Below are 23,341 nucleotides of genomic sequence, written 5' to 3'. Positions count from 1 at the left end.
CTTTGTTTTGAAAATTCCAAAAATTTAAAATGTTGCAAAATGCACTTATTTTCGACCGCAGGCGAGGTACTCTCAGTCAAGCTAACCCATCTGCTTGAGACAGAGGAGAGAGAGAAAATAAAGAATAGTCGAGGTACACTTAGGCGAGCCAATTCGAGAGAGCCGAGGTCAAGCCACGTCATCGACCAGGCTGACAAGGAAGCCAGTGGCCAGTGGTGGCTCTATGCTAGCCATTTTGACCTCGGTTAAGATTGCGTGAGGTGGCTAGCTTGCTATTTAGGAGAAGGTCCTATTGATCCCACCCAATAACAGTAGTAGAAGAATCCGATTCAACTACAAGGCAAGAACCAAATAGAGAAGGATTTGAGCTAGAGAGATGAAGAGCTTTCTTGATAGCAACTCCGCAAAATTAGAGTCAATAACGCCAGCCGAGGCAGCAAAAAGACACATAATGCTGCCATCGAAGTTGCGCAAGACTCGACCGATACCCGACGGACCCAGCTTAGTTACGCTTCTTTATTAGCTATTATGATTACTATTTCATTATACTACATCCATGGACTTTCTTGATTACAAAAAGAAGTAGGGAAAAAGTGTAAGAGAAACGAATTATTCAACATATCTCAAAATTTCAGGTAAAAGTGATTAGTGTTATTGTACCAAATTCCCTTTCTTTGTCACCCATTTCTTGACTTACTGGATTTTTTTTGTTGCACCGTCGCCCTTTTTGTTTTGGATAAATGGTGCAACTTTCATTGATAAAAGGGATATGTACAAGGGTTATTGCACCGTCACTCTTTATCTTCTTAGATGTTAATTCTTCAAAAATGATAACAGAATGTATTTGTTTTAAGAATATTTCTATTTTACAATTCAATCCAACTCATAAGTTTGAAGAGCACTTTTTTTTCTAGACAACGGATGTTTATTAGTGTATGTATTAGCTATAATTGATTTTATTAAAAATTTAATTTTTTTAAGTAAAAAGGTATTCTAATTTATGATGAATATTAATTCTTAAATCAGCTCTACTGTTAACCAAGATGCATATACATTTGATCAATTTCAAAAGAACTTAATTCTTACTTCATGGCCGAGGAACTTAACAAATTACGTCATTTCTTATTGGTGGAACACATTATGCCATTTTATCACAACCCGACCAGCCAAAAACTTGAAAAAGGAGGTTCGCTGGAGCAACATCATCCACGAATCTGAAATCAAGAAGTTCTGAATTTGATATACTAATAAAACCCTCCATAATTTTATATTTCTCCTTTCTTATTAATTTATCCCATTTTAGGCTTATCAGTCTCGCATGTTACCGAAAACAGCCCAAAAAAGTTGAGGTGCGGGCCATGATTTCGTAGGGTGAAATCAGCAACCACATTACCCCCAACTAGGTGACAACGATGTGGAGCACAAAATCCATACGATTGCTCAATACTCATGCCTAGCTATATATATAGCCATCTCTTGGCATAACTACTCCACACAATTAGCTATAGCCCTTCAGCAATTCGTTACTACACTTCCATTTAATAAATTTTCATCAAATAGTTAACAATATCGTAGATGGATGGGAAGAAATTGGAGTACAAAGGGAAGGAAGCGCTAGAGGAGATCGAGCGTCTCACAGCTAGGGCCGACTGTGTCCAGGAAGATATCCTGCGGCAGATCTTAACCCGAAACGCGAAAACTGAGTACCTGAGCAAGTACATGAAGGCCGACTCGAAGGATATCATCTCGGAGTTCAAGAAGTGCATCCCGGTTATCACTTACAAGGGCATCCATCCGTACATCAAGAGGATTGCTAATGGGGAGGACTCCTCTCTTATTACTGGTGATCCCATCACTGAAATGTTATGCAGGTTGGTATCTGCCACTCCCCATAGAAAGCTAACTTCTTGTTTCTATAGATTCTTATGATCAAGGTAACTATACCGTGTGCGTGTGTTCACAGCTCTGGGACTTCGGCAGGAGAGCCCAAGATGATGCCATCGATTGCTGAAGATCTCGACCGGCGAACATTTGTTTATAATCTTATCATGCCAATTATGAGCCAGTTAATGATTTTCTTCCTCTCATAATTAAGCTAGCTATCTAGTTTCGTTATCGTTTCTGCATATTCAATTTCAACACGAAAATTATGCTCTTTTTTTTGACGTTAAAAAAGAAAAATTTGTGACCAAAGTTTAGTTTGCTCTATTTTACCAGAGTTGCTACCAGCAAATTCTATGGTAGGGCCCTCCTGCCACCGTTGGATCAACATGAGGTCCATATTATAAAGTGTTGATTCGAACGACTGTGGAAGGATCCTAATGTTTTATGTACTGATGTACCGCGTAACATTTGTCGATCATTATCGTATGTGTTCCACTTAGATAATTGTTTTGAGGATAAGATTGCGACGTTCAACGATGAAAAGATGGCTCGGTTAATTAGCTAACATGCATTTTTGTCTTTTGGAATGTTGACTTATCATGCACTTATGTCGGCAAGGGTTTAACGTGGGACAACCCAAAGTTGTCGTAGGAGGAAGCAATTATGCACGTTTCTTAATATCATTGCATAGCCCATGTACAATAACCACTAGTTAATTAGTCATCTTCAACGTGAATTTTAGTCTATTAATTTCGAGAAATCGACATCCAATACTAATGGCCTGAAAATTCAATTTCAGATACATCTCGGGGCTCGATAAGGGAAAGGCTATGTACCTGTATTTCGTCAAGGCGGAAATGTCGACTCCATGCGGCTTACCAGCTCGAGCTGTGCTCACGAGCTACTACAAGAGTAAGCACTTCAAGGGCCGAGCACGAGACCCGTATAATGACTTCACCAGTCCTGATCCAACCATACTCTGCGAAGACAGCGCCCAGAGCATGTACTGCCAGCTCCTGGCTGGCCTTGTTTACCGACACCAGGTCCTCAGGCTCGGGGCTGTCTTTGCATCGGCGTTCCTCCGGGGGGTGTCATTCCTTGAGCGCAACTGGGCTCGCCTCTGCACCGACATATGCACTGGCCAGCTTGACCCGGGCATAACCGATCCAGAATGCCGTTTGTGTATGTCAGCAGTCTTAAAGGGACCTAACCCAACTCTCGCAGGAGAGATCCGGGATATCTGCAGTCACCCCTCGTGGATGGGTATCTTGTGCTGCCTTTGGCCTAGGGCTAAGTACATTGAGGCAGTTGTGACGGGGTCCATGGCGCAGTACATACCCGCCCTAGAATACTTCAGTGGAGGGAAGCTACCACTCGTGTGCACGATGTATGCTTCGTCAGAGTGCTATTTTGGGGTTAACTTGAAACCCTTGTGCGACCCGGCAGACGTCTCATTCACACTCTTGCCTAATATGGGCTACTTCGAGTTTATACCATTGGGCGATAATGGGACGCTAGTCCTAAATACGGATGAGGAGGATGAGGTGCCCAGTCACAGGCTTGTCGACTTGGTGCATGTTCGGCTTGGGTGTTATTACGAGCTCGTCATCACCACTTTCGCTGGTTCGATCGTGTCCGCCTTCTATAACTACTCTATGAAGATTATTTCACAAAAGAGTTCTCATAATCAGACACACGTTTCGAAAGTATAGTTGATTTTAAGTTACTTTAGGAAATGAATCATGTTATAAAACATGTTCTCTCCGAATAAGCAAAACGGACATGAGAAAAAACCTCTTTCCGAAATCCAAATCTAGAACTTATCCAAATAAAAACACAATGTAACGTGCTAGATTTCCTCTTTTCATTACTAGTACAATGCCGAAGAGGTTTAAATCTTCGCTATGCATGCGTACGTGTATGTGTATATAGTGAGCTCTTTTGGACGTAAAATCATGTCAAAAGCAAGAAATTCATTGTCTTGATATAGATTTCTTGGTTTGGCCTATGGCATCCATAACCATATGCAATTATATGTGTTTGGAACAATGTTTCAGGGCTATATCGATATCGCATCGGGGATGTGCTCCAGGTGACGGGGTTCTACAACTGTGCCCCACAGTTCCGCTTCATCTGCCGAAGGAACGTCGTCCTGAGCATCGACAATGACAAGACGAATGAAGAGGATCTTCACAAGAGCATCACGGCGGCCAAAAAGCTCCTCGAACCTTATGGAGCCCTGCTCGTGGAGTACACCAGCTATGCAGACACGTTGTCTGTCCCGGGCCATTATGTCCTGTACTGGGAGATCCGGCACCATCCATCAGCTGTGAACAATTTGGTAATTGAGATTGACAGTGACGTGCTCCAGGAGTGCTGCATCTCGGTGGAGGAGCAGCTAGATTATGTTTACCGGCGGTGCAGGACATATGATAAGTCAGTTGGGCCACTGGAGATCAGGGTGGTGAAGTCGGGGACGTTCGAGTCATTGATGGACCTGTTCATTAGTCAAGGAGGGTCCATTAATCAGTACAAGACTCCTCGGTGCATAAGGTCTGGTGCTGCACTTAAGTTGCTCAATAGCAATGTGAAGGCTTCATTCTTTAGCCCTAGAGATCCCACATGGATACCCTGAATCAATGTCTCCCTTATTTCCAAGTTGCTTCATGATTCAAATTTGAATCTTACTTTGTCCTTAAAAAAAATAATTACTTTAGCTTTTCTATTTTCCTTCTTTTGCATTATATATACTTGATCAATCGTGACTATTCACGGGAATCGATTTTTGACTGACTGTAACAAAAATTGATCTCGAGAATCATTGTAATCTTTAATTGTTGAAATGGATCTCACATCAACCAACTAAAAAAAAATCCCAAAATTTATAAAGAGGTGTCAATTCTACCATCATTTTTTTTTGCTGGATAACCAATTCTGCCATCTATTAGTTCAACTTTTGATTCAAACCAGGTCTGTTTTTTCTTTCGATGTGTACCTTGTAATTTTGAAATTAAATGGTTTCGACTAATTCAGTTTAAGCCGAGTCAACTCACTAAGGGTAAACTCTCATGACGTGAATTTTCTCAATCTACAATACTTAAATCCGATACTTTAATTGAAGAAAATAAACGTTGAATTACTTAAACCAATGGGCAGAAGGGATTCTTAGAGTTCATAGTAATTCTTCAATACCAAAAGCTGATTTCGGTATGCTCTCTGCTTGCCTCTTTTGAGGATCCTGCACATCAGAAAGAATTATGTCTCTCAGATTATCGATCCGAGGTAATCCTTGGGAATCAGTTGTATTAACGGCATAATTTCTGAAGATGTGTAACGGAATGCAGGGGCTTGAGCATGTTGCCTAGGAGAGACGTTGAAACTCGCCAAAAGCGTATGGTTACACTACCCTCAGGGATTATGTCGTTAATACTATTGCACTTCCCTATTCTCACTTAGAATTGGGTGGATCTATTTATTTTTTGTGTGCACTATTATAATAGGCTATGACTAATCGAGTTCGACCTTAGTTAGCCCTTTAAGAGGTAAATTTCTTTCAACGTGAATTTTTTTTTCTATTCACAAGAATTGAATTCGAAACTTTATTTAAGAAAAAAAATATCGAATTACTTAAATTAATTTACGTTAATTAGTAGTTCTATTTATTTTAGTCTTGAGACTATTGGACAAGGGAAACAAGATAAGATGCACAGGCGATTTTCTATATGCTATAAAGTAATACACAAGCACAGGCACAGCACATTATGTCTCACAAGAAATTAATAAACAAATCGAAAGCCACTTCCTAAAGGCAAAACGCCTGCACATTTGTTCGCTTCCATTGGTTTCTCTAAGGAAGATATTTTATAGAGTTTTCAGAACACCGAATTTTCCTACTCAATCTTTTATCGAGGTAAAACATTTTCCCAGTTTTATTATTTAAATATGATCCTTTCTTTAATTTTTTATTATTATAAGGAAGGTCGATGGATTTATTATATTAAAATAGAAATTTTAAGTATTTAATGATCCTTTAAATTTTTACCGACATATAAATAGTTAGTTATACCCATATTTGACCCAAAAAGATTAAGTTGAGAGGATGGGGAACTCAGTAAATTTGAATATATATTTACTATTGTTTTTCAAATGTGGAATTCTATTCTCAACATAGCCTAGAGACAGAAGTCTGAGCAGATTACGAGAAGAAGCACAACAAAATTACAGAGATGGCTATATCAATGAAAAACATGGAAGAAACAGCAAACAAGAAAGATTGCACCGTAGCGACAGAATCATGAGATCTCTGAACACCGGACTTTGTTAAAGAGTCAGCAAATGAGTTTCCTTCCCTCAAATATTCTGCACATAAATGAAATTGGAAGATGGAATGTTGCAGGTCCTTGGTTAGGAGAATGAGTGTTCCCAAGCATGATTGCTCGATTGAGCTCGACAAAGACATGATCGAACCGAGGTAGTGTCCGTCATATGACATAGATATCCCGAAATGACCTCAGTACTTAACTGAATTCGACCCGCATTTCGGCTCTGAGTAACAGGTATATTCCCCCATCCACCAACGCTAGCATGTAAAGGACAACGTGCGTTAAGACATAAAGATTATCTTTGGGACAAGAACATATGATCCAAATCACCAGCTGGTTCCACTTTCCATGAGTCACCGGGCATCATCATATCAATGATTTTCACCACTCGGCCAAAAGGATGGAGAGTCTTCCCTTCCCCGAGAGGACGGTTCATGATTCTGTATACGCCGTCAGATCAATTTTTTTCCTCTAAGATTAGTCGGACTGTAACATGATCATTAACCGTTCCTTCAAGGGACCATGGAAGTTCCTTCAAGATATCCAGAAACCTCCTCATGCGATGTGATTCCAGTTAGTGGACCACTGTATAAAGGGGCCCACAGCTAGAAAATTAGAGGGGGTAGGGGGGAATCAGTCTCACCCAAATCATCACCATAAAAGTAGGCTTTTTCTGTTGGACAACATATTCAAATCAAGCGTGCCCTATAGCATGCGCATACATTGCATGTCTCCCCTGCCCCTGCTGTGAAGATCTTTATAAAGAAGATTAGGGAATATTGTGAAGTGTTTTTCCCCCCTTCTGTTTCAAAGGAAATTTCATAGTAAATCTCGATAACAAAACATAATGCGACCATTCGACCTCTATGCACGAACAAATCGCAATAGACAAAGTACTGGTCGGGACTATCTAATCGGATGCACTGCTAAACAACAATCTTTATTAGATGCGAGAGTTTCCTTGGTCAGTGCAAATTAATTGTTGAGTCGGCTCTTGGCTTCTCAAGTAGGGATAGATGATGTCGGTCGGAATATATGTACGTACTACACCAGCCTATCGTCGTCAATGGATAAAATGGCAATGGATGAAGATAGCCTTGATTACACAAAAAAAATATACATTATACAAGCAATTATACTATGAGAATCTGACTGATGCTAATACTATGTGTGTATATATATATATATATATGTATGTATATGTATATATCTAAGATAATCTTCTGTATTGAGAGAAGCACAGAACATGTATCCCCTACTGATAAAAGGTCTTGGGTTAAGTTGTCAGCACTATTTGTGTAGTTTGTTAATTATTATGATTTATATTCCATTTGTAATGAAGAAGAAAACACAAAAAGAAAAGGTTTCTGTAAATTTCCTCTTTTCCCTTGTCCCCCATTAACATTGGTCTTTCTTATCCGACCACACAGTGGTTCTTTTACTGTAACATCCACTTCTCTAACACATAATTATTCATTAAAAAAAAAAGGACGGCTTAAAACAAGGGATGTATGGTGGGAGCAGGCGTGTCGTGCCACATGGTACGTACTTAGTACTCCTAAGGGAGAGAGAGACAGAGAGATACGGAAGAGAGGGAAGGGGGAGAGGGCTGGGGCAATTTTGTAAACTAAAAACATTTAGGGTTCATTTTTTACTTTTTAAAAGATTCTATTATATGTGTCGCTTTCCCATTGGTAGTGGGGTCCCGTAACGCCATAATCCTTCACATAAGCAATTAGACGGTTTCCGTAACAACAAATGGATGACGTGCCACAATTGAGATAAAATTAAAATGTTATGATTTTTTTATAGCAAAAATGGGAAGTTGTATCAAAATTGAGATAAAAAGCAAAACTTATTTTTTTAATGTAATTTATCCTTCTTATTTCTATATTCAATTAATATTTTAGATTTTTTTAATAAAATCAGGAGTGATTGAAGATCTTAATGGTAATCTCGAGATCTAGGAGTTGTGGTGATCGCTGTTGAGCCACTTTAGTCTAGATGTGGTGGCAAGGACAAGGGAAATAGAGATGGAATAACTTTAATATTAAATTTTTACTGGTCTACAAAGGGTTTGATTCATGACCTCAATAGATAAAATGATGGACTCAATCATTTCATATACTCGGAATTTTTTTTTTCTCTATTTTTGCATTACGGAACAACTCTTAGTATTTTTAAAAACCAAAAAATTTAAAGATTTATATTTATTTTTGGTGAGACCAATAGACCAATCCCATTTGATACATGGAATGGAACGATAATCCCATCTTTTCACTTCATTTGCTCATATATGGTGATATTTTCATGAGTTAGAACGATGATTTCATTTGGAATGCATTATATTTTTCCTTCGATTTGATGGAATGATCATTCTTTTAAAAAACTTAAAGAATAATGTTTATTTCATTATCTCTACTAAGTTTTATATGTATCATATGTTTTCTTCTAATTTTATATATTTAAAAATATAATGTATAAAGTCATATCTCAAAATATAAGTTCATCTAATAAAAATGCATTCTTTCATATTCTTTAGTTCAATCTAGGAATCATTATTTTTCTCTCAATATAATCAATCACATTTTATTATATAAAATTTATTTTATTCCTTTTCATTCCATTCTTGTATACTAAATGGGATATAAGGCTCTACATTTTGAGGTGAGTAATGAGCAACTTTCTATTGGTTTTGAACTCTCATATTGATTAAGTCCGCCACGTTAAGTGCAGTTAGTCAATTATACCAATATATATATATATATATCATATAATGTTGTACATTTTGGGATTGGGAAAGTTGCACAAAATAAAAAAGATCAGCAGTTTTCACCACCGAAAGGACCTTATCACCTGAGGATTCATCTTTCTAATTTTACTAATTAAAAATCTCTTTTGAGCTCGTTTCTAAATTTTGAGCTATTAACTGACAAGAGAGTCTCCAAATTTGAGACCTCATCCTTTGATGTTGGTCTTGCACATTGAGATCGTTAGTCCTAGCTAGAAACAAGCCAAACCGTTTTCCAACTTACTTAGTACTTTGTCACCTTCGTTTTTACTCTCTTCGACAAGCCAACGGCCATATGAAATGCTATGTTCTATAAGTAAAATCACCATATATAGGGGGAAAAGAAAACCCCATATAAATCATATAAAGACCATCACACGTGGGTCCATTGGTTTGTAGTTGAAAATAGAACAACTCATGATCTCAACAACGAGTCATTAGAATTGCACTTCATGCTCAGTCATTACAAAAATTGAAATAGCTTTAACATGGAGGGTCCAGAGGGCCAACCTGATAGAGTAGTAATTGCCTTCTAAATTAAATTCTCTTGCATTAAAGAAATTTACGTATAGTTCGTCGAAATTTTGATGAAATTCCTAACTATATTCCCCATCCTAACTCTCTTAAAAATGATCTTACTATTCCCCCCGATATTAATCCAAACTCTAGCCATTCCTACCTACACGGTTTAATGATTGGATAAATGATATTTTACGCCTCAATAGTCAAAATATCAAAAATAAAAAGCCATGATAAAAATACTTCCAACATATATAATGATTAAAAAGGTGGAGTTATATCAATATAATGATCATTGACCTTATAATGAATAAGTGAGGTTAATTAAAGCCATTCTTACTCAAATGATTCGGGTTGTAAGATAAATTCCAATAGGGGCGGATTTGTGGGTCCCACTTGGCGGGCCCCGCGCCAAATAGATGTCCCACTTTTTTTTTCCCTCTCTCCATTGGAATGTTGCTGGGAATTGGGACCGGTCCCAATTTCTGCCGCCCCAATCATAGGTGGCCACATGGCCGATTGGGGGCCCACTCACCTGCTGCCTGAGATTGCGGCAATTTTTTTTTTAAGAAAAGAGCCAACGGCTCTTTTATATATATATATATATATATTAAAAAAGTCCTTGAATCCCACGTGAATGAAGAGTTTTAATTTTAATTTTTGTCCTAATTTATCTGAAGTGATTTTTTTTGTTTCAATTTATCTGACGTCATAATTAGATGACAAATCATTGGCCCGAAATTGGAATCTAAAGTGAGACTCCGGTGGTAAACGTTCTAAAAGGGCTATGCTGTTCTGTCATCATTATCCCAATTACTTTATTAACTGAGAGCTGCAGTACCCTGTCAAGGCTTGTGGCAAATGGCAATGGCCAATGGTTCTGTGCAGCCATTGATGAATGGGAAGAGCTGTCGCGTAACTCTTTTCAATGCTTCAAATGATGATTGCTGAAGGGACGAGAATCATCGAGATAGACATATAAAGATGACAGAGCTTAAACTGTATCATGAATGAAGCAACGATTGCACCCTAGTTACCTTTTTCTGCTCGTATCAAGGCAAAAAATTACGGTTTAAATGGGGTTTATCGATCTCGCGGGTCCCCAACCATGTAATTTTCTTCGTGTTATCGCTGTTCAATTAATATTACGTTAGATATATACATGCTAGCTTGCCCACTGCACCTCCCTGTACATTTTATTTGCTCTTCTCCTTTTCTACGCCGATTTGAGAAACTTAAGACTGAGGAGCCCATTGTGGATTCCACGGGTTATTTAGACTGAGTAAATTTTTATCTATATCTGACCTTCGACGACATCACGGAGAGGGTGGTGACAGCCGGCGAGGCTACCATCCCCCCTCAGTTCTCTTCTGTTTTCCTTTTTCCCCTTTTAAATTTGAACTTTTAATTTTTTTTTTCAGGTTCCACGTGATGGCTAATCTCGGGCTTTTTGATTAATTGCGGTGGATTGATATCGGCTAGCAATCCCGAATAACGTTGCCGGAGTGGTCGGCCTCATATTCAGGGTTGAGGTGGCCATCGAGCCACCACTATCTCAGATTGAGAGAAAAAGGATCTCCTTGATACCTTCAGATATATGGTCGAGGTGGCCAGACAAAGTTGACATTGACAGCGACCTCATCTATAGTCGTGGCGACCGCTACCAAGCCACTGTAATCCATAATTCTGGCAGGGCAAGGGGACGAGGGTTAGTGCATCCAAAACCAAGCATTCAAAATCGTGAACTTTGAATCGGCTATGGACACTGAGATCAGGGCCTAGTGGGTGGACTTGTTCAAGAGTTCAAAATTCACCGAAAACACTTCTTAAATCCATCCTTGGTTCATCGTTCATTGTCCGCAAAAATGACTCGCTAATTTGAATTTGAATTTGAATTTTTCACACCACCTTTGGAATTGATATTCGCAAAATGTGATCTCCTATTCTGTAAAGTTAATTTCACTTCAGATGTAAACCAGTTTTGGTTTATGGAATTTGTCTAGGATAGATGAATTGATTTTCAGCAACTTAATAATTTTTCCAAGCTAATGATAAATCGTTATAATTTGTATTATTTGTCCAATGTCCATTATAGATGTCGAGGATGATCAAGAATCCAATAAAATATCCTGAGTCCCGACCAACAATTCTCAAGATTCGAATCGAGAGCATATATAATCATCGATGGCCATAGATGCGTTTGAATAAGTTTTGTCGATCCTGCAGGTTCCAAACTATGCAGCTTTTCCCTATGGTGTGGACAATCGAACATTAGCCGATGACAAGAGACAACTGCATCATTCCTCAGGCTGCAGTGGATTTTTGTCCCCGAAATGAAGATCGATTGTTTTGGTTTTTAAAACCACAAAATAGAAACAAGTCCAATTTCGGAGCCTCATTAGTTACCGCCTAAACCGGTCCTAAGCCAAGTGTTGGACATAACACCATCTTATCATATGTCATCCAAATTCTGTATGACCTCATTCGATATTCAAGCAGCAACATCATGCTCTTTGGCAGCACCAATAAAACAAGTCTAAAGCTGAATTCTTAACAAATATATTACGAGCAATTTGATATGATATATAATTTTAAAATGAAACAATTTGTACGAAATCGTTATAATAACCGGTTCTTTCTCTGATGTTCATGAAACTCTGAGAAGAATGTTAGAGAGGTATTCACCTTCGGGGTAGGATGGGTCAATAGGGTGATCGCATGCTGCTCCAGCCTGCCGTATAATTGTAGCTCTTCTTCCCGCTGTAACTGCAGCAGCCTATACAGGAAACACGAGTTGAAGAGGTCTTTTTCATTGGGAAGAAGATTAATAAAAAAACAAAGCATTTGCCAAGAAATAATTTCAAAACGAAAATGTGTTAAACAAATATAAAACCACATCTGCCAATATTGAAGTTGGAGAAACCTAAGCGGGTGTCTAAAAATGGATCAAATTGGTTTTCTCATAATGGAAAGAATTTCCAGAATCAAGTTAACGGATGAAAATTCCCGATATTTTCTTAATAGCAAATATAACTGTAATTTCTACCAAAAAACAAGTTAGAAAGACAAATGTCCCTAAACTGGACAAATCATCTCAAATGTAGTTAAAAGGTACTCACCAACTGAAATCCTTAGTGATGTTAATCAGCACAATACCCTCCCAGCTCAAACTATATGCCTGGTTGAGTCTCGGTTAAATTTCTTCTTTTATTGGTATTCCCAAGTCATAGTAAACTATAATTTATTAAAAGGAAGGGGATGAGGACTTGCCTGAAGAATTCGAGAGAACGTCCCACTTTGGGTCATAGCTCCTGAGCAGGAACAAGTCATAAGAAGACCACCTTTCTTTGTAACACGCATTGCGAGCGAGTTTAGGTTTCTATACATCCCTGATGCACTCGCCAAAACCTAAAATGGAGCATACAGTCAAAAACCCATGGCAACAGAGGCATAAAGATCATTTTCCTTCTTTCCCTGAGGCATGTAAATCACTAACAAAAGGGAAAAAAAAAGAAATAATTATATAATGAAAGCAACCCCCCCCCCCCCCCCCCCCCCCCCCCTTCTAGAGTTCTGGAAAATTTAACAAGATTTTTCCAGCTCTCTCCTTTTGTTTCTCAAATAGTGAAGAAAGTAACGAAAATGTAACCTAGTTACACTTCAGACGTTTCATCACTTTTCCCATTTCATTAAAAATGGGACTTAGTAACGAAGATTTCAAGATTGCGTTTCATCACTTTTCCCATTTCATTAAAAATAAAAAATAAAAAAGATAAAAGAACTGGAGAATTTATCTACTTTCCAGAATCCCAACATAAATACCCTCCTAACACGCAGGCACGCACACACAATACTGGCTAATTTCAGCAAAGAATGATTGCCAATTTCAAAATTTGCGTGTATTCTGCTCAATTCAAAGAAACATTAATGATACAGTAGCTTTTAATGAATTATATTGAGCAAATATTTATCAGTTCGAAAGAAGAGTAGGAGGAAGAAGAACAAATCTCTAGACAATGAACTTTGAATTCCAAGGTAGTCATTTGAGGTGGTTACCTTCTTTGTTGGAGCTAATTTGGGAGGATCCAGTATAACGATGTCCCACGATTCATTCCTTGACAGAGCTCCCTTCATAAACTTGGTCACATCTTCTTTCAAAAATGATATATTGCCCGGATTTAAGTTGTTGAGAGTGATATTTTCTCTAGCAAGCTCCAGAGCAGCCATGGAAGTATCGACACCTGATGGCAAATGAGGGAGATATGAACTCTTCTGGTGACAATGCATGAATTTTTCAGATTGCAAGATTCCTTCAGCATTTATTCCTCAAGATTTAGTATGAAGAGGGCAGCAAGATCATACCGATAACCTCTGAAGCTCCACCTTTTAGCGCATTCAAAGCAAATCCACCACTATAGCAGCATAAATCCAGAACTCTTTTATCATTAGAGATAGTTGATATGAACTCCCGATTGTGACGCTGATCTGCATAAAATCCTGTCTTTTGGCCCTCTATTGAAACTGCATAAGAAACTCCGTTCTCAACCACCTGAACTAAGCTGTCATTAACACAAAACAAGATCGAAAGAAGCCACTAAATAATTGCATCACCAGCAAAATTACAAGAAAAGGGGAATAAGGAATTTAAATAGGATAAAATCACAAAAAATAATGATAATAATAATGAGATTGCGAGACTCAACAAAAACTTAAAAAAAAAAAACTGTAAGTTAAGCAGTTTTCTCATGCATATACACAGATAAAGAAGAGTGACTATTATTAGAGTTTATGATTTTAGAGAACGACTGGAGGAACAACAAATGGAAGAACCGAAATGAAATTTTGCCTATATAAGGTTGCTTGCCTTTGTTCTCTTGGGACAAGCAGCTGAATCAGTCTCCCCGAAATTGGACACTTCCAGTCCTTCCTCTTTTAGGATTTCAACAGACGGTCTCCAGTTTATGTGACTGATCCCGTCAATTTTCCTTAAGCAAAATTCTATGTCTGGTTTGTACTTCTCGACCCAAGCTGCAGAGGATGCTACCACAGCTATATCTCCAAATACATCAACAATCAATCCAGATAATCTGTGGAAAATGCAAAGCTCTTAAATTATAGACAAAAAATTGTTTCAGAAACACAATTAAATGGAAATGTCCACCTGACACGGTAGTTGCACATAATAAGGCTCTTTTGAAGCTTTAACCAAAAAGTTATCCCTCATTTTTTTCATCGTAAGTCGAGCTTGAGATCACTTATCTATATTTAAAATATATGACATTTTCAACTGACAAAGAGAAACCGCTGTCTTGAAGAACAATGAGCCTTGCTCTTGCTTACCTATCACCTTCACTATTCACAAGACGATAAGCATTTGTTTTGGTTGATGGGAGCTCCAAACTCTGACGAAGCTCAACAGCCTCCTGAATTCTTTTCTCAAGCAATCTTTCCATCTCCAAAATGCATGAAGGATCCCTGTTACACGCATTAACAACTTAAAAACAGTTGGGCATGACATCATCTCGGAAGCTCAGAGTCCTTTATAAGAGTACAACCTCGTAGCTTCCTCTTCCAGCTGCATTAATCGAACACAAAACATGGAAACTGAATTATAGAGTCCCCAAGCAAATGGCTTCTCAGCTCCATCAGCTACAAGAACTGTGTCTCCAGTCTTTGGGGGCGGTCTACCGATTATTCGGTCCACCGCTCCACTGTACACCATTGGGCTTCCATCTTTAAAAATCTGTGTCTTCCCCTTTTTAAGCACAACTTTAGCAACACCTGCAAAACCCGATGATGAACAGGTACTATGAATTAAAAAAAAACCAACTATCAGCATATTAACTTTCTTTGAATGGAGCAGCAACTGCAAGACTTCAAGCATCAATGATAGAGCATATACAACAGAAGCACTGAGATACTGAATCTTAATATGCAATGCAGGTCAAATTTGACCGCAGCAGCTTTACGAATCGACATCTCAGATGCAAATATTAACTAAGGCTAATCGACAAGAGGCAAATGGATTTTAAAAAAAACCATGAGCAGGCATGATGCTGCTTATATCAAGCAACAAGTAGAATCTCTTGTGCATTTTCCCATACTTCAAATCAGGAATATCAAAGAGTTATCCTATTCTTACAATCCCAAAGCAAAGATAACAACAAGAACCTCAGGCCAATTGAATTCACTGACACCCAGAAGCTAGTAAAATCAGGGGCATTTCACATATTGGAAAGGTCGACTGATGAAGAAGGTAATAAGTTGGATTTCCCATGTAAGAACCCCAAGTTCCGGAAAGGACGAAGCTTCGACAACACAGTCCAAAGAGGCGAGAAAGGAGAGACCTTTGGGATGGGAAGAAGCGATTTCGTGAAGGGTTGTGGCGGCGGGTAACGAAGAGAGGCAGAGGGACTTCGTGAGGCGGGCTGCCACGGCTACCTGCGCCATCTTCTTCGACCTGGATTGGACTTGGAGCGTACAACGGTCCGACAGAGGGTTCTGTTTTGGGGTTTCTCTGGGGTTTTTCAAAATGAGTAAATATGCAATTTTGTCCCTAACTTTGCAAGTTGCATCAATTTCGTCCCTGCTTTTTCGATTACATCAATTTGGTCCTCAATTTTGAACTGTTGCATCAATTTAGTCCATCGTTACATCAATTTAGTCTCTCGTTACATCAATTTGATCATCGTTACATCAATTTAGTCCCTTGTTATATCAATTTGATCCCTGACTAGTGTAGTTACATCAATTAGTTCTACGGTTGCATCAATTTGATTCTTGTATGGTGTATGTGCATCGATCAGTTCCCAAAACGACATTAGTTTGGTCCCCCGCCACATCAATTTGGTCTTGCCATTAAGTATGAATATTGCCGGTGTTAAATGGTGAAAATTGTTACATCAATTTGGGCATTGTGCTACATCACTCCACTGACTCTTTCCTCTACAAATCCTTTTCCAAGAAGAGGAAAAAGCTTGTGGGCACCCGCGGCCATGCGGCACCACGATTGACATCCCCAGCTTCGAAACAGCTCTTCTTTTTCTTCTTAGAGGTCCAGAGCTTGTCAAAGGCAACGCCGCCGAAGAAAAAGAAAACAAATAACCCCATGATGTTTCGATTGATGGGAGGGGAAGGGATGGGTCCGAGTTTGTCAACGACGGGATCTTCCTAGAAGTTTGTGAAACTGGAGCCCATTTGGAGGGACAATACCTCCTAGGACAATCTCATTTTATCAACGCCGCTCAACTCATAGTACAACTTGTTTACTATGAAGCTCTTGGTGCCTCTTTTGGAGGGGCTCGTAATCTAGGCAATGCTGAATGTGGCTTTCCGGGGGTCGAAGGGGGAGGTAATTATGCAAGCCTTGAAACCCCATCTCTGGAAGGGGGCATAGGTGGTTGGGATGAGGGAAGGGTTCTTCCTCTTTCTGGAGAAAAAGGGTATGGAGTAAGGGTTGAAAGCAGTCGGGGTTCACCACAAGGGCAGAGTGGAGAGAAGCTGGGCGATAAATGAAAGTTGCAACAAGGAGAGGAAGAGGAAGAGTAAGACAGAGGAAATGAAATTTGTTTGAAGTGGGACTGTGGGACGAAAGAGAAGGAGAGACACAGACGTTACATCAATTTACCTAGACGTTACATCAATTTACCTAGGCGTTACATCAGTTCAGTCCCTGAATAAATTAACGGAACAGTAACGTCGTTTGCTTCTTTGCCACAAGGATCAGATTGATGTAATGGGGGATCAATATGATGTCATGCTATAACTCAAGGACTTGTTTTGCATCAGTCAGAAACTAAATTGATGTAACGATGACCAAATTGATGTAACGATAGATTAAATTGATGTAGCTGAAAAGTCGTGGACGAGATTGATATAACTTGCGAAAGTTAGGGACGAAATTGTTTATTTACTCTTTCAAAATCGTTATCTACTGATTTTTGTCAAGACTTAAAGAGGGGAAATGACTTATGGATGAAAGGAATGGACTCTTTAACAATTTAACCCTCTTATCACCACTCGTGATGGTATAGTGATTTCAAATTTATTTTCAGATAACTTTAAGGTTCCAAGTTCAAATCTCTTTCATGCATTTGTGTCAAAACATTTACTAAGAATATGCTCTTTATTTGGATTTGGAGGACACTAACTTTTATAAACTATATTAGATCTTTGTTGGTGCTATACTTATGGAGCTAATATTTGCTCTGATTATTCAGTTTATCTAATATGATCACTACTGTTGCCCATCATTTTATCAATAAAAAACGATTTAACCCTACTAGAGGGGCCGATCTCAACTTCCTACAATTGTCAAATTAACCTTTTATTGGTCCAATTATAGGAGTTAGGATTGACTCCTTTTGAGATTGCATTTGATAATTGCTCAACCTTTTGTTTCTCTATTTTGGTTGCATTTGATAATGGAATATTATTGTACTTTGCTTTACTCTTCTTTGCTCCATTCTTCATCCATCTCACTCCCATAATGATTACTTTTTGTCTTTTTTCCCTTTGCCAGTTAATTATTCAAACAAATTTTCTATCATCCATTAGTATACATGGTCATCATGACTGTGTGTCAGAAGACACATGGTCATCATGGCCGTCCATCTGCGGGCCCCACACAAAGTGGATGGCTATGATCTGGGTGTCACTTGACATCGAGTCAAGCAAGTGGCTTCGAGTATACATATAGATACAACTACTATAGATAGATTTTTTAAGAGTATATATGCAATTTCGTCCCTGATTTTTGCAAGTTGCATCAATTTCGTTATTGACGTTTCAGTTACATCGATTTGGTCCTCGACTTTTGCACTGTTACATCAATTTAGTCCATTGTTACGTAAATTTAATCCCTCGTTACATCAATTTAGTTCTTGAGTGGTACGACACTAATCCCTGAGTTTTGGCGTGACATTAGATCAATCCCTGATTACATCAATTTAATCATTGTGACAAACGGGTTGACGGCGTTATTATTCTGTTAATTTATTCATGGACTAAACTGATGTAACACCTGGGTAAATTGATGTAGCCCCAAATTATCATCTTCTTCCTTTGCCTTCTCTCTATCTTTTTATCTCTTCTTATCTTTCGTCTCACAGTCTCACTTCAAATGAATTTCCTTTCCTCCGTCTTCTTCTTCCTCTCCTTATGCGAGCTTCCATTTCTCGCTCAGATTCTCTTACTCTGTCCCTGCAGTGAACCCTGGCTACTTTTCAACCCTCATTCTATTCTCTTTTTCTCCAGAAACAAGAAGAGTCCTTCCTTATCCCAGCCACCCATGCCTCATCGTTCCCCTTCCGAAGATGGAGCTTCAAGGCTTGCCCAATTACCTTCCCCTCCGACCCCCAAAAATCCACTTTACCGCTGCCTAGATTGCGGGCCCCTCCAAAAGAGACGCCAAGAGCTTCTTAGCAAACAAGCTGTACCTTGAGTTGAGCGGTGCTGATGAAATGAGATTTTCCCAGGAGGCATCATCCCTCCAAATGGGCTCGAATTTCACAAACTTCTAGGAAGACGCCGTCGTCGACAAACTCGATCCCATCCCTCTCCCCCAATGAACCGGAACATTGTGGGGGCTATTCTTTTTTTTTTCTTCGTTCGCATTGCCTTTGACAAGCTGTTGACCTCTAGGAAGAAAAAGAAGAGTAGCTTCGGGGCTGGGGATGTTAATCGTGGTGTCGCGTGGCCGCAGGTGCCCATGAGCTTTTCCCTCTTCTTGGAAAACGATTTGTAGAGGCAAGAGTTGGTACAGTGATGTAGTACGAGGACGGAATTGATGTAATAATTTTCACCATTTGACATCGCCAGCATTCATACTTAACGACATGACCAAATTGATGTGGTAGGGGACCAAATTGATGTGGCATTGGGGCTTGATTGATCCACACAAGAATCAAATTGATGCAACCATAGCACTAATTGATGTAACTGCACCAGCCATGGACTAAATTGATATAACGAGGGACTAAATTGATGTAACGATAACTACATTGATATAATGATGGACTAAATTGATGTAACGAGGGCCTAAATAGATGTAACTGTATAAAATTTGAGGGCCAAATTGATGCAACCGAAAATTCAGCCATAAGAGTTTCGCTGTTGTGGCCGCTATAGATCGATATGCGGCTTCCGCGGATGACTAGCTGACTGTGGTTTGCTTCTTTGACTTCCAAGATATATGACAATCTCCTAGAGTAATGAAATATCTAGAAATTGATCTGCATGTCATGGGACATCCAACCCAGTTAGCATCACAATAGGCTTGCAAGTTTAAATTAGTTGGAACCTCCGGTAGAAGTCCTTGATCTGGACTTTGTCTTAAATATCGAAAGACTCGTATAGTTGCATCCCAATGAGGTTGATGAGGTGCCTGCATGAACTGAGATAAAATGTGTATTGAATAGCATAATTCTGGTCGAGTGATGGTTAAGTAAATTAACCAATCCACAAGTCTCCTATAGTGTCCAGGATCCAAAAATAAATCACTAGATTCATCATTGAGCTAATGTTGCTGCTCCATGGGAAATAAGGTCGACTTGTTACCCAACATTTTTGTTTAAGATAATATATCCAGGCAATATTTTCTCCGAGATAAGAAAATTCAACGTTCACTTCTTACTAACTCAATGCCGATAAAATACTTCAGTTTGCCCAAGTCCTTAATACTAAACCGTTGAGCCAAATAATCCTTAAACATAGAGCATGCATGTGAATTATTGCTGGCAAGAATCATATCATCAACATATACGAGAACTGCCAAAAAAATATCTTCATGAGAATAAATAAAGAGTGCATGGTCAGCTTCTGATTGATGAAAGCCATAGTCGATCAATGCCGAGGCAAATGTGGCATACCAATTTCGTGAGGCTTGTTTCAGTCTATAAATAGAATTTGAAGTCGACAAACCTTGTTACCATGAGTTCCCTTGAATCGCGGAGGAAGCTGCATATAGACCTCTTCATCTAAATGTCCATGTAGAAAGGCATTATGTACATCCAGTTGATGGAGATCCCACTTCTTGAAAAGTGAGATGGTGAGTAGACACTGAACGGTGACCATTTTGGTGATTGGAGCAAAAGTCTCATGAAAATCTAACTCTTCCATCTGAGCAAACCCCTTTGTGACGAGTCGTGCCTTAAATTTCTCAATACTGCCATCGGCATGTTGCTTGATCTTGTATACCCATTTGCAACCAATGGGTTTCTTGCCAGGTCAAGCTCTCTAATGTCCAAGTACCATTGTCCTCCAGTGCACGTATTTCTTGTGCCATTGCTTCTCGCCATTTAGGATTCTTGATGGCCTACGAATACGTACTAGGTTTCACATCTTTCTTAATATCCGATAAGAAAGCCTTGTGTGAATTAGATAATTGTGTACTACTTAAGTAATTTTGAATCGGGTAGATCATACCTGAAGAGCTGTTGTCGCACGATGATGAGTGGGTGTCAGTAGGCTGTATAGTTGTATGACAAACAAAAGCATGATATTTAAACGGAAACTTGATCAAAAGTTTAATTACCTCTATGCCCGGCTTGTGCTTCAGACTGACTTACTTCACCCGAACCACTCGGCTCCCATTCTATTGGTCCATAGTTCGTGGGCTGTAGTTCTATTGCCGCAGGAAGTAGCCCATCACTCCTCCTCTCTTCCTAAACATCCCATTATGTGGGCTCCGTGTTGCCCAATCAGGTCGGGTCGAAAATTGTGGCCCATCTATCTCGGCCCTTAATATTCTGGATTGTTGCCCAGCTCCTTTAGAACATCCATTAGTGGTCAGGACAATTGCAACTTCTCGAGACCAACTATGATCTCCAACTTCTACTAGAGCTTGTGAAAAATTATCATCTTTTGAATTCTTCTGTTGTTCCTCAACCACAAAAGGAAATTTATCTTCACAAAAAATCACATCCTGAGAAATAATTATCTCTTCTGATTTTAAATCAAATAGTTTCCAAGCCCTTTGCCCAAAAGGATGCCCAATAAAAGCACACTTCCTCGATTTCTCATGAAATTTATCGCGACTTCTCGATTGTTGATGAGCATAACATAAATAACGAAAAACACGTAACGATCATAGTTAGGTGGCCTACCAAATAAAACTTAATAAGGAGTTTTGCTAGCTAATATAGGACTGGGAGTGTAGTTTATTAGAAATGCAACATAGTTTATTAGAAATGCAACAGATAATACACATTCCCCCATAATTTAATCGAAAGTCCTACTTTGAACATAAGGACTCGGGCTACATTCAAAATGTGACGATGCTTCCTTTCTACCCGTCCATTCTACTGTGGCGTGTCAATGCAAGAAGTTCGATAAATAATGCCATTGTCTAAATAAAATCTAAGTATCTTCTCAGATGTAAACTCCTTCCCATTATCACTTCTAATTACTTTGATTGACTACCCAAATTGAGCAGTGATCATTTTATGAAATGCTACTATAAGATCATATGCCTCAGATTTCTCTTTAAGTAAATACACCCAAACACTTCTACTGCAATCATCCACGATAGTAAGAACATAACGCGCACCTGAAACTGTTGACACACTAGAGGGCTCCCATAAGTCACAATGCACTAGATCAAAAATATGAAGTGCTTTGTTCTCACTCATAAGGAAAGGTTGCCGATGTTGTTTGGCTCGAACACAGATTTCAGAAAAATAAGAAAACGAATGATTCTCAACTTGACGTAAATATTTCATCACATGCGATGAGGGGTGCCCCAAGCGTCGATGCCAAAGTTTGCTATTTCCCGAATGCACTATTAGGGATGAAGCCGAACTTGTAGCCATACGCTACAACCGATAGACCCCCTCCCCCTCCCCCAAAACCACATTTCATCCGCGCCAATCAGCTTCTTCGAGGTGAGGTCCTGTATGACACAAAAATTGGGAAGAGTTGTCGCCGCACACCTTAATTCATCAGTTAAACATCCATCAGATATAAGATTGTAAGTGAACCCCGAGACAAACAATACTCTTGATAAAAAAAATGCGAGCTAAGCGGAGCCTGCCCCTCTATCGTTGCCTCGACCACCTTTTCCATTGGGAAGTGTAATCGAGAAAGGATTGCTTAGTCGTCTCCTTCATTCAAGTAGACTCCAGTCACCTGTCATGTCTCGAGAGGCACCGGAGTCAAGAATCCAAGCAGTCTCATTCGATAATTGCTTCATACCTGAGAGATGCTCAGTCTGCCCTTTCAATTTGCTAACGAAATCCAAGAGCGGTTGATATTGCTCTCCCCATAGCCCCGGAATGGCTAAATGTGCACCAACCTTCAAGCTTTCTCGAGATGCACCAATCTGCATATTTTCTCGAGCAGTTCCTGCAAAATTGATCGAAGAGTTTTGTGTAGTAGGTTGAGGCTCCATCTGCTATACCCCGTGATGCATCCCTTCCTACACCAGGTGAACATGGCCGATCTGCATTTGTTCTCCCCTCACACCAGCTCCTTGACCTCGGCCCTTAGGCTTCCATTTTGACCCTGACTTGCTTGAGTTCTAATCCTGAGGGTATACCCATTGAGCTTCCAACCTGTCTCTCTAGAATGCCCTGCTCGATTACAGTAGGTGCAGGTTGGTTTTTCTCCTTGAAAAAACTTCTTTCCTCCTGAACTGCTTGTAGCAAAAGCAGGCCCCTCGATGATCTTTTCTTCCTTCTTCGATGCTGCCCGACGCTTCTTTTCATTGCTAATAATTGAGAAGGCTCTGGTAACAGGTGGTAAAGGATCCGTATTCAAAATTTGAGAACTCATTGACGCATGGACTTCATCCAATCCCATAAGGAATTGATACAAATTTTCTACTTCT

The 23,341-nt window shown here is 39.3% G+C and overlaps 2 protein-coding genes across 3 annotated transcripts; one reads left to right on the top strand and one right to left on the bottom strand.

The window, feature by feature from the left end:
* Nucleotides 1-1,481: 1,481 nt before the first annotated feature.
* On the top strand, nucleotides 1,482-4,662 carry LOC116215979 (putative indole-3-acetic acid-amido synthetase GH3.9). Of its 2 annotated transcripts, XM_031551824.1 has the most exons (4): nucleotides 1,483-1,871; nucleotides 1,964-2,065; nucleotides 2,684-3,507; nucleotides 3,942-4,662. In XM_031551824.1, exons 1-4 carry the CDS (start codon nucleotides 1,576-1,578, stop codon nucleotides 4,517-4,519), a joined length of 1,800 nt encoding a protein of 599 aa, XP_031407684.1. In that variant the 5' UTR covers nucleotides 1,483-1,575; the 3' UTR covers nucleotides 4,520-4,662. The 2 variants fall into 2 exon arrangements, with proteins under 2 accessions (XP_031407685.1, XP_031407684.1); XM_031551825.1 differs by lacking the exon at nucleotides 1,964-2,065 and having other exon boundaries at nucleotides 1,482-1,871.
* Nucleotides 4,663-11,948: 7,286 nt separating this feature from the next.
* Nucleotides 11,949-16,027, bottom strand: LOC116215978 (ribosomal RNA large subunit methyltransferase I). Its single transcript, XM_031551822.1, has 8 exons — nucleotides 15,864-16,027; nucleotides 15,072-15,297; nucleotides 14,857-14,991; nucleotides 14,381-14,603; nucleotides 13,879-14,065; nucleotides 13,573-13,757; nucleotides 12,787-12,924; nucleotides 11,949-12,292 (listed from the first exon to the last, which is right to left on the bottom strand). Exons 1-8 carry the CDS (start codon nucleotides 15,964-15,966, stop codon nucleotides 12,164-12,166), a joined length of 1,326 nt encoding a protein of 441 aa, XP_031407682.1. The 5' UTR covers nucleotides 15,967-16,027; the 3' UTR covers nucleotides 11,949-12,163.
* Nucleotides 16,028-23,341: the final 7,314 nt, after the last annotated feature.

Source organism: Punica granatum, chromosome 8 (assembly GCF_007655135.1).
Source record: "Punica granatum isolate Tunisia-2019 chromosome 8, ASM765513v2, whole genome shotgun sequence".
Lineage (NCBI taxonomy): Eukaryota > Viridiplantae > Streptophyta > Magnoliopsida > Myrtales > Lythraceae > Punica > Punica granatum.
Note: the sequence above shows the minus strand (reverse complement) of the source record. Positions and strands in the feature narration are given on the sequence as shown.

Excerpts from the sequence above, each read along its gene's own strand:
- LOC116215978 (XM_031551822.1), bottom strand. The coding sequence starts at position 15,966 with ATGGCGCAGGTAGCCGTGGCAGCCCGCCTCACGAAGTCCCTCTGCCTC. Across the intron at positions 14,992-15,071 it reads CTGGAAGAGGAAGCTACGAG|GGATCCTTCATGCATTTTGG; the intron begins GTTGTACTCTTA and ends TGCGTGTAACAG. Across the intron at positions 12,925-13,572 it reads AATTAGCTCCAACAAAGAAG|GTTTTGGCGAGTGCATCAGG; the intron begins GTAACCACCTCA and ends GCTCCATTTTAG.
- LOC116215979 (XM_031551824.1), top strand. The coding sequence starts at position 1,576 with ATGGATGGGAAGAAATTGGAGTACAAAGGGAAGGAAGCGCTAGAGGAG. Across the intron at positions 1,872-1,963 it reads ATCACTGAAATGTTATGCAG|CTCTGGGACTTCGGCAGGAG; the intron begins GTTGGTATCTGC and ends GTGTGTTCACAG. Across the intron at positions 3,508-3,941 it reads CGTCATCACCACTTTCGCTG|GGCTATATCGATATCGCATC; the intron begins GTTCGATCGTGT and ends ACAATGTTTCAG.